We start from the raw sequence: 11,375 nt of genomic DNA, 5'->3' as shown, positions 1-11,375 counted from the left end.
AACCATGAGCTTGTCATATTTAAAGGGCACTGATTCAGATGACCATAAAATTGGATGCAGCACTTTTTCCAGGCTAGATGCCTCTCTCTTGTGCACAAATTAAGTGCCTTTGTAATAATTGCTTAAGAATTTATGACTCAAGAATTTATTATTTTTCTTTATTTTTCTTTTTTTTTGGTGGTACTGGGGGTGGAATCCAGGGGCTTTTCTACCTCCAGGCTATACTCACAGACCTTTTTTTAAAAATATACTTTATTTGGAAACAGGGTCTCACTAAGTTTCTGTGAGCTTCACTAAGTAACTGAGGCTGGCTTCGAACCTGTGTGATCCTCCTATCTCAGCCTCTCAAGCGCTGGGATTACAAGCGAGCGCCACCACGCCCGGCTGAATTTCTGGTTTAAAAACAGAGATTAAATTCCGGGTTTGGTGGCCTATGTTTGTAATCCCCATGCTTGGGAGGCGGAGACAGGAGGATTGTGCAAGTTCGAAGCCCCTCGCTGGCTTAAAAGACCCTGTTTCCAAATAAAAATATAAAATAGGTCTGGGAGTGTAGCCCGAAGGTAGAAGGGTTCCATCCCCAGTACCACCACAAACAAACAAACAAACAAACAAACATAGAGATTAAAATCCATTTGTTTATGTTAAATTTCATATTCGACTAAAGCAATAAATAAAGCTCTAATATTTACCTTATGAACTCATCTGTCTCTGGACTTTGGGACCAATACTCTGTGGGTCTTCTTCCTGGCTCGGGCGTTTCCCGCTGCTGAGGCCGGCGCCCGCGGAGCTCCTCCCTGCACATTCAGAGCATGCGCGTTAGGATGGTCCCCTGAGCGCACAGCGCGCTCCAGGGCTTCATTCTTACCTTGCTTCAAGAGCTGAGTCGGCTGACTGTCTCCGTGAGCACAAGGTAAAACACCGCTCCCTCGAGAGCCACCTGTTTGTATTTAAAACACGGCGAAATTACCGCAAATAAAATCTAAGATATGTTAAGACTGTAAATTAAGTTTTTACTATTTATATGTTTACTTATATGCTTTTAAACAATTCTCCATATGAACCAAAAATCACATGCCAAAGTCAAAAAGCTTGGCTCATAGAAATGTTGATAGTTCAAAGGCAAAATCACTGATAATTTCTGCTCCTTTGTCTTTCTCTCCCTTCTTTGCTGAGTCTTTCCTCCTCCTCTCCCCTCCTCTCTTTCTGGCATTCCATCTCTGAGTTACACCCCAGCCCTTTTGTTTTCTATTATTATTATTATTATTATTATTATTATTATTATTATTAGTGGTACTGGGGGTGGAACCCAGAGGCCTTCTACTCTACCTCTGGGCTACACTCCCAGACCTATTTTATATTTATTTGGAAACAGGGTCTAAGTTGCTGAGAGCCTCACTAAGTAGCTGAGGCTGGCTTCGAACCTGTGCGATCCTCCTGTCTCAACTTCCCAAGTGCTGGGATTACAAGCGTGCGCCACCACACCTGGCTTTGTTTTCTAATTTTAAATAGGTCACACTAGGGTGCTGAGAGTCTTGCTAAGTTGCTCAGGCTGGTCTTGAACCTACTATCCTCCCAAGTACTGGGATTAAAGGAGTGTGCCACAATATCCTGCTACTGGCAATCATTTTCTAAGAAACATCTCTTTACCAGGTGATAATTAAAACTTGACCATGAAGGTAAAACATAGGGCCAGCGAGACTGCCGGCCTCCCTTCCATCCTGACCCTTTCCTCCACATTCCTCCCTATGAGCCCCTCCTAAACGCGCTCTCTTGAGATGATAAGGCGCTGCCACGTGATGCAGTTCAACCACTCGAACCACACAGTAATGAGAAGAGACAGACGAGTGCCTTCTCTTAGCCTGAGCAAAAGTCAACACTTTTTTTTTTTTTTTGGTGGTACTGGGGTTCCTGGAAGCCCTTATACCTCCAGGCTACACTCCCAGACCTATTTTCACATTTTTTAATTTTGGAAACAGGGTCTCCTAAGCCAGCGCGCATGGCTGGCTTCGAACCTGCGCAATCCTCCTGTCTCTGCCTCCCAAGTGTGGGGATTGCAAGTGTGCGCCACCACGCCCGGCACCAAAAGTCAACACTTCAAAGAAGCAGTGTTATAGGAGAAAGGGCTGGATGGCAGCATAGAAAAGCAAACTGCAGAACAACATTTTGCCAGTGAGTCCAGACTGAGGAAAGGATGAGCCCTGGCCCCTGGACAGGTCGCCTTAGGCCTCAACGAAACTACCTACTCTTATTTTATAATCAAGTACCTTTGATGAAAGAATTCAGGCACTCAAAGCTGGGAAACTGGATGCCGTGGATCATGTGTGGGATCTCTTATCACTAGGAGGGGATATCTCCACATAAGTTAATAAACCAGTACTCTGCACTGACATTTCCATTCACTTTATTTTAAATCTTCTACTCAGTCATTCACAGAACGGCATCTCTAACTGTCCTGAAGGTGTCTGGCATGCGGCTGTACAGCGCAAGGTCAGACTAGGCTGTGGCGGAGTCTGCGCCGGCTGGGCTCCTCCTGCCCCTGCCCTGCGCAGCACTGTCACCACGCAGCACTGCGAAGCATCATGCAGAACTTCACACAGCTACAGAATACTTAATGCCTCCGAACCGTGAACCTGAAACGGCTCAAATGGTACATTTATGCAATGTATATTCTACCACAATAAAAATACCAATGACATTTTCAATGATCACACTTTTTTATGTGTGTGGGGGCAGGAATTGAACCCAGGGGCATTCTACCTCCAAGCCACACCCCCAGTCCAGCTTATTTTTTATCTGGAAACAGGGTCTCACTAAGGTTAAGGACCTCACTAAGCTGTTGAGGCTGGCTTCAAACCTGCAATCCTCCTGTTTCAGCCTCCCCAGTACTGGGATTACAGGTTACAGGTGTGTACCACCATGCCCAGCTCTACAGTATTTATACCTTACACATTTTCTTTCTTTGTATCTTATACTTTGCTGAGTACCTATTTATGCTATGGACTATACCAGGTAAAAGAGATACAAATATTAATAAGACATGGAGTTTGCCTTCTAGAGGTTCAAGATCTAGGAGGGGGAGGCAGATATATAACATCACTAAGAAGTATTATTATTAAGGTAACTGTTGGTATAGGATACAGTGGTTTTTCTGGATAAAGAAAGATACATTTTTTTGTGTGTGTGGTACTGAGGATGGAACCCAGGGACATTCTAGCTCTGAGCTACACCCCCAGCCCTATTTTTTATTCTTTATTTTCTTTTTGGTGGTACTAGGGATGGAACCCTTCTACCTCCGGGCTATACTCCCAGACCTATTTTATATTTTTATTTGGAAACAGGGTCTCTTAAGCCAGTTTTGAACCTGCTGGCTTTGAACCTGGTGATCCTCCTGTCTCCACCTCCCAAGCGCGGGGATTACAAGCGTGCGCCACCACACCCGGCTATTTTTTATTCTTTGAAACAAGGTCTCACTGAATTGCAAGGGGCCTCACTAAGTAGCTCAGGCTGTCCACGAACCTGTGATCCTTCTGTCTTAGCCTCCCAAATGCTGGGATTACAAGCATGTGCTACCATGCCCGACTTGAAAGATACACATTTTGCTTAAAGATTCATAGAGATGGCCCTTAGGATATGCCATAAACTAATCACCTTGGTTTTATTTTCTCAAATTCATCAGTTCCATTCTTTCTTCTAGTACTAAGATAAATGAGAATAACTTTAAAAAACAAAACATTGAGAGAAGGCAACCAGGCATAAAAAAAGAGCACCAACTACAGGATTCAATTATTTGGCACTAGAGATAGAACTCTTGAGGCATTATACCTCCAAGTTATACCCCTAGCCCTATTTTACATTTTATTTTATTTTTTGCAGGTCTGGGAATGGAACCCAGGGGCATTCGACCTCTGAGCTATACCCCCTGCCCTATTTTTTATTCTTTATTTTGAAACCGGGTCTTACAGAGTTGCAGAGGGCCTCACTAAGTAGCTGAGGCTGTCCATGAACCGCGATCCTCCGGTCTCAGCCTCCTGAATGCTACGTTTACAAGAGTGCGCCACCACGCCTGGCTACTTTTTATTTTAAAATAGGGTCTAAGTTGCAGAGGACCTAAGTTGCTGAGGATAGTTTCAAACCTGTGATCCTCCTATCTCAGCTTCCCAAGTGCTGGGATTACAAGTGTGTACCACCACAGTCAGCTAAGGAACAATACTTTTTAAAATAAAAGTTATTTTTACTTTCCATCTGATATACTCTCAACGTTTTTCAGTTTTGCTGTAGTAATGACCCTGAAGACAGATGAATGTGGAGAGTGCCGATTTTGTGGCTAACCTTGTTTCAAGCTAATTGGTCAGCAAAGCTCTATTCTTTACTCAGTTTCTTATGCTATAGAAAACAGAATTTACTACATCTTAAGGAAAGTTATAGGCTATAAGATATTTATAAATTTCTAAAGATCTGGGAGGCCTAAGTGCATGCCTACCATATTATTTCTAAAGAAATAAAATACCAGATAGGGAAATTCCTAAATATTTTGATCTTATTAATTTCTCCCTTCCTCCCCAAAGGTATCACTCTCTTGATTTCTAGTACTATAGTTTTGTCTTTTTTAACTTTAAAAAAAAAACCTCATCAGCCAGGTATGATGAGGCCTGTCACTGAATCCAGCTAAAATCTACTTATCCATTGCGTGTGTGTGTGTGTGTGTGTTACTGGGGATTTAATCCTGGGGCCGTTCATCTCAAACTATGTCCCCAGACCTATTTTATTTTATTCCTAGGGTCTCACTAGGTTGATGAATCTCACTACCTGCTGAGAATGTCCTCAAACCTGCGATCCTCCTGTCTCAGCCTTCCCAGTACCGTAATTACAAGTGTGTGCCACCACTCCTGGCCCTCAAATTCACTTGTTTTAAATGTATAATTCAGTGATTAAAAAAAAAAAAACTTGAAGAACTATGTAACCATCACTATAATTCAGTTTTAGAATATTTTCCATTGTTCCCAAAAGATCCCCCAGGGCCATCTGCATTCATTCCCAATTCTTACACCTAAAACCAAGGTAGCCCAATCTACTTTGTTTGTCTCTAAAGACTGGCTATTTCTAGATAGTTCTTGTGAGTGGAATAATGCAGTCTATAGCTTTTCACATCTGGTTTCTTTTTTTGCAGATCGGGGGATGGAACCCAGGGGAATTTGACCCCTGAGCCACACACACCCCCAGCCCTATTTTTATTCTTTATTTTGAAACAGGGTCTCACTAAGTTGCAGAGGGCCTCACTAAGTAGCTGAGGCTGTCTGCGAACCGTGATCTTCTAGTCTCAGCCTCCCAAATGCTGAGATTAGAAGTGTGCACCATCATCCCCAGCTTCTGACTTAACATAATGTCTTCGTTTCACACAGGTTACAGTATGCATCAGTTTTTGTTTCTTTTCATAAGTAATGTTCCATTGTGTAGATATATCACCTTTCGATTACTATACAGTAAAGCTGCTGTAAATAATCATTTATAAGTTACTGTGTAGAAACAGGTTTTATTTTGGGCAGATATTTAGGAACAGAATTTCTGGTTTGTACAATAAATTTATGTTTAAGAAACTACTTTTAAAAAATTACTAGTAGCCGGGCGTGATGGCGCACGCTTGTAATCCCAGTATTTAGGAGGCTGAGACCGGAGGATCACAGTTCGCAGACAGCCTCAGCTACTTAGTGAGGCCCTATGCAACTCAATGAGACCCGGCTTCAAAATAAAGAATAAAAAATAGGGCAGGGGGTGTAGCTCGGAGGTCGAATGTCCCTGGGTTCCATCCCCAGACCCCGAAAAAAAAAAAATTACTAGAACCATCGTGGTGGTGCACGCTTGTAATCCCAGTACTTGGGAGGCTGAAACAGGAGGATCACGCAGGTTTGAAGTTAGCCTCAGCTACTTAGTGAGGCTCTCAACTTTGAGACCCTGTTTTCAAATAAAATATAAAATAGTACTGTGAGTGTAGCCCAGAACTAGAAAGCCCCTGAGTTCCCTCCCCAGTACCACAAAAGAAAAAAAAAAAAGAATCCTAAACTTTTTTCTCAAAGTGGCAATACCATTTTATACTCCACTTCTCAGAAAGGTTTTTTTTTTTTTTAATATGCTTTAAAATATTTGGTGTTCTGTTTTTAGTTTAGCCATTCTAGTGGGTGTAGGGTGACCAACTTGCCCCAGTTTGCCTGGTATTGTCCAGGTTATTGCATTGAAAAGTTCTGTGTCCAAGAAAACTCATCAATCTCAGGTAATTAGGAGCAGTTGGTCACCCTATGTGGGTGTAAAGTACTATATCACAATGTTTTTATTCTGTATTTCCCTAATGACTAATAATGCTGATGAATAGATTGTTTATAATAGAAAAATAAACTAGTAAAATGCACTGCTATAGGAAACAGACTGTGGTGGTGTTTTTTTTTGTGTGTGTATGTGCGTGTGTGACACTGGGGATTGAATTCAGGGTATTCTATCTCTGAGCTATACTCACAGCCCTATTTTATTTTTTATTTTGAAGCGGGGCCTCAGTAAGTTGCTGAGGCTGGCCATTAACATGTCGTCCTCCTGTCTCAGCCTCCTATGTACTGAAGTGCTGGGATTATGGACATATGTCATCACCATGCCCGGCTCAGATTGTGGGGTTTTATTATAAAAACAAAAGTACTTTAAGACAGCTATTCCTTTACAGAATATAAGAAGTATAAGAATGAGAGATGAAAAATGCAATTAGTATTATAAAGATTAAGAATTTTCCATGGTCATTTAAAAATATTTAAAAAGTTATGAAGAATCTTGCCCTTCGATGAATCTTACAAGCACTGTAAGATAAAAGCCTACAAACAGGATAAGTGTAGGGAATAAAGGGATAGCTTTAAAAAAAAACCCCATACATTCTTTCAAAAGGAGAAGACATGTGGAGGAAAATGCTAATAGCATAGTCCAAGTTCTGAGGGCCTTCCCACAGCCGCTCCCATTTCTAGGTCTAAAATGTCCTCTTCTTCATCGACTTCCCAAGTGCTTCCTAGCTCCATCTTTAATCCGCTCTCTCCAGTCCCTTCAGCTCTTGGTGAGCTCTCTTTTTCTCCGATTGCAAGTGGAGGTAGCATCTTACAATCTATTACTTTTTCACTAGTTTCTGTTTTCCCTCCCCGCCTAGTCAGATGTGGATCTGAATCCTAGTTCAATTTACTAATGGTGGGATCTTGGTTAAGCGACCTAACCTTTTTTTTTTTTTTTTTGGTGGTACTGGGGTTCCTGGAAACCCTTCCACCTCTGGGCTAGGCTACACTCCCCAGAAACCCATTTTTCATATTTTTATTTGGAAACAGGGTCTCTTAATCATCTTATGAGCTGATGTGTACCTAAAAGTAAATAAAAAACAGTGAACATTCTGAAAACAGAAGATTCAAATTTTTTTACTATCAAAATTGACCTCCTGGCTTGGAGTACAGCTCAGCGGTAGAGCACCTGTCTAGTTTGGGTGAAGCCCTGGGTTTGACAGCACTGCAAACAACACCAACAAACCCAACAACACCACAGAAATCACTTCATTCAGTCTGTAAGGTCTTTAACTTGGCCTAATCAATATCTACTACATGTACTACCTCCCATCTTTAAAGGGTCACCAGTGGTGTTGGGGGCAGATGGGTGTGTGGGTGCACACATGTTTGCATGTATACAAAGAGGCTATTACAACTAATTTTTTTTTGTGTGTGTGTGAGGTACTAGGAATTGAACTAAGAGAGGCATTCTATTTCTGAGCTACACCCTCAGCCATATTTTATTTTTATTTTGAAACAGGGTCTCAGTAGATTGATGAGAGTCTCACTACTTGCTGAGGCTGTCCTTGAACCTGCAGTACAGCTTTCTTAGCCTCCCAAGTACTAGGATTACAAGCATGTGCCACCACGCCCAGAACAACTAATTTTAAAAATACATTCTTAAAGCCGGGTGTGGTGGCGCACGTTTGTAATCCCCACGCAGGAGGATCGCGCAGGTTCGAAGCTGGCCGCGCTGGCTTAGGAGACCCTGTTTCCAAAAATAAAAAAGTGTAAAATTGGTCTGGAAGTGTAGCCTGGAGGCAGAAGGGCTTCCAGGAACCCCAGTACCACCACCACCACCACCACCACAATAATAATAATACAACATTCTTAATAAGACCTATAATAGTAAGGATCAGCTGGGCGTGGTGGCACACGCTTGTAATCCCAGCATTTGGAAGGCCAAGGCAGGAGGATCACACAGGTTCAAAGCCAGCCTCGGCTACTTAGTGAGGCCCTTTGCAACTCAGTGAGATCCTATTTCCAAATAAAGAATAAAAAATAGGGCTGGGGGTGTCGCTCGGGGGTAGAATGCCCCTGAGTTCATCCCCAGTACCGCAAAAAAGAAAAAAAGTAAAAAAAAAAAAGTAAGGATCAGTGAATGGATAGCTGATTATGAATCTCTTTATATTACTAATACATAAATTTCCCCTTCACTTACTTCCACTGTTGCTACAACCTGGGATATTTTCTCCAGGGGCATATCCCATGAGACCTCCATTCCCATTAGGATTGGAAGGTACCGATGCAAGAAGACCTAAAGAGAAAAAATTTCCTATTAAATATGATGAAGACAGGTACATACACAACTGCCAAAGTTACAAATCAAAGCTGGTTACTGACATACCTAGTCCTCTGTATCGTGAAAGCTGCTGATAGATCTGCTTCATTCTTTCAATATTCAAACGACTTGCCTCGGCATGGTTCACCATTGGTTTGGGGTAATTAACGCCTATCAAGCATTTGGCTACCTTCTGGATGCCTTCGGGTGCATTCCAGGGATCATAGATATATTTTGCAGGGAAACCTCTTAGGACAGGCAAATAACGCCTTTTGGAAGAAGGAAAAAATGTTATTAGTAAAATGTACTATGAACAAGCTATAGCAGACTACTAGATATGAGTGGCCAAAATAATCAAGTCAACGTAAATGATCTCTTTACCCTTCTCCTCGTCTCTGCCGCCCATCATGAGTGGGGAATACTTTAAGCGTTGCTTAACCATGACAAGCTCTTCCTGGATTAGTTATTCCACAATGAATAATAATCACCCTTGATTTACCTGATGTAGTCTCCATTGGGATCTGTTCTCCTACCAAAACCAACAGGGCAATAGCAGTGGAAAAACTGCTGGAAAAAGGAACTACAAGACAGCCACATCCAACTTCCAGCATTGATGCTCCAATCTGCATCAAGCAGTAATTCTTCAAATACCTTCAGAAGTAACAGTCACCAATTAGTTTGCACACACATAATTCTCAAAGCAAGCATTTTGAGGTCACTGTAGATAAAAGGTCAAGGCAAAGAAAATCTAGCACAGAACTGTAAAACTGAGCATTTCAAAGTTAGCCTCCCTGTGTATGTTCTGTTCTATAATGAGCTATTCAGGGAACGAACTGTATTGGCAATACAGCAGATTTCTGAATCAAATTTACTTCTCCAACCTTTGCAGTGTTTTTGTGGGGAGAGTAAAAAATTACTTGAGTCACTGACTTTAAAGGATGACAGGATATTGGTAGAGAGAAAAAAATCAGAGTAAACCATATTCAAGAAAGCAAAAATGCTACCAAATAAATCAACAAAAACGTAGATATGGTACACTGGTCTAGAAAAGAGAGCACATACAAATATAAGTGTGTTTGAAAATGCAGTATCATATAAATTTCAAATTTTTGATTAAAAATAAAATAGAATTAAAATAAATTGTTTTTAAAATAAATATATTAAGTAGATAGAATATATGTGTGTAGATGACTTTGTATTAAGAAATAAAGGAGATTAAAAAAACACACAAACAAATAAGCACCAACATCAGAAATGGTCCTTGGATAAAGAAATTTTAAAATACAGCCAGGAAGGTAAAACATATCTGTGAATCCTGTTATGTATGAGCACAAGATGACATCACAAAATGTTGTATGCTTCACTTTATATTACAGAAGTATTACTAAAAAGCCAGTACATTGAACTGAGGTGAAATGGCTTATCTTTTAAAATTTATAACATGTATTTTTATTTCTAAGAACTCATGAGTGAATCCATTTTGTGACAGAAATAATCACCTACACATATGTTTACCCAATAAATCCAGAATGTTAAATCTTAATAGTTTTCCTAATAGCTGGGCTGGTTTAATCATGGAAATGACTTTAGGTTCATGGGTTTAACCAGTTTTCACCATTTCTCATGTCTTATTTTACCATCCTGCTCTCCAAAAATAGGCCTGTACTATGGGGACTATATACTATTGAAAAATGTAAATGAGTGTATATAAGAGACAACCTATATTACTTTTAAGGTAGAAACGTCTTCAAAACCCACCATGCTACATTGGCTGGAGTACGTACCTTCATTCCTTCCTCCCAACTAATCCACAGGTCACCTCGTGTGAGGAAGCAAGCGACTGCGTGCCTGGCCAAATGGTGAATCCAGCCCTCCTGACGGAGCTGTGTCATGATGGCGTCAATCCATGGGAAGCCTGTCCGGCCTTCTGCCCATTTAGCTAAGGCCTCAGGATTTTTATCCCAAGGAATCTGAACACAGATGGGATTTCCTTCCATTTTATCGAAGCGTGGATTATTTGTTGCTGCTGTATAGAAAAATTCACGCCATAACAGTTGCCCATACAGAGAAAGGGGAGGAGAACTATTCTTCTTTACCTATGATTAAAAAGCAAGGAAGTGGAATCAGCAACTTTTAAAAAAGTATTTTCAAAAAATAAGCTCTAATTTTAGATAATACCTTTTTGTAAAGATCTGTTAGCTTGAAGTAAAACAGTCGACATGACAAACAACCAAATCGAAGATAAGGACTAAGTCCAGTAGGGCTCGCAAGGAGGGAATTGGCATTCATTCGCGGCCTTTCAAAGTTTGCCACCCAAGCCTGAGAACAAACAATGAGGTTAACTAAATGCCCTTTTCAAAGTGTTCAAATTGAGATTAAAAAATTATAGTTCATATTATCAAATTTCATGCTTTAATTTTTTTTAGGATAAAGAAGCATGCATTCTTTTGTTTCAGCCACCCTTACGCAGCATGCCCTCATGTGAAAAAACTTCAAATTCCCAGCACAAAGCTGAGAGCGCCTTGAGTCTCTTTTTTGTGTGTGTGGTAGTGGGAATTGAACCCAGGGGCGTTCTATCTCTGAGCTACATTCCCACACAATTTTTTTTATTCTTTATTTTGAAACAGGGTCTTACTAAGTTGCAGAGGGCCCCAGAGATTGCTGCGGCTGGCTGCAAACCTGCGATCCTCCTGCCTCAGCCTCCCAGGTACTGGGATTACAAGTGTGTATGGCTACGCCCGGCTCGAGTCTCTGACATT

At 41.1% G+C, this 11,375-nt stretch overlaps 1 protein-coding gene across 2 annotated transcripts in view; it reads right to left on the bottom strand.

The window, feature by feature from the left end:
* Positions 1–698: 698 nt before the first annotated feature.
* Positions 699–11,375, bottom strand: part of CRY1 (cryptochrome circadian regulator 1) — a gene marked incomplete at both ends in the record, with an annotated part of 66,481 nt that continues 55,804 nt past the window's right edge. The window contains 7 exons of one of the 2 annotated variants that reach the window (XM_080706529.1): positions 699–790; positions 866–937; positions 8,497–8,592; positions 8,683–8,885; positions 9,116–9,267; positions 10,401–10,712; positions 10,795–10,935. In XM_080706529.1, the coding sequence (XP_080562655.1) occupies positions 699–790; positions 866–937; positions 8,497–8,592; positions 8,683–8,885; positions 9,116–9,267; positions 10,401–10,712; positions 10,795–10,935 (1,068 nt within the window). The remainder of the gene's footprint in view (positions 791–865; positions 938–8,496; positions 8,593–8,682; positions 8,886–9,115; positions 9,268–10,400; positions 10,713–10,794; positions 10,936–11,375) is intronic. The other variant, XM_080706530.1, reaches the window with a different exon arrangement.

The sequence above is a fragment of the Muscardinus avellanarius genome (genome assembly GCF_963383645.1).
Source record: "Muscardinus avellanarius genome assembly, chromosome: 11".
Taxonomy (NCBI): domain Eukaryota; kingdom Metazoa; phylum Chordata; class Mammalia; order Rodentia; family Gliridae; genus Muscardinus; species Muscardinus avellanarius.
This window is presented reverse-complemented; position numbering and strand designations above follow the sequence as displayed.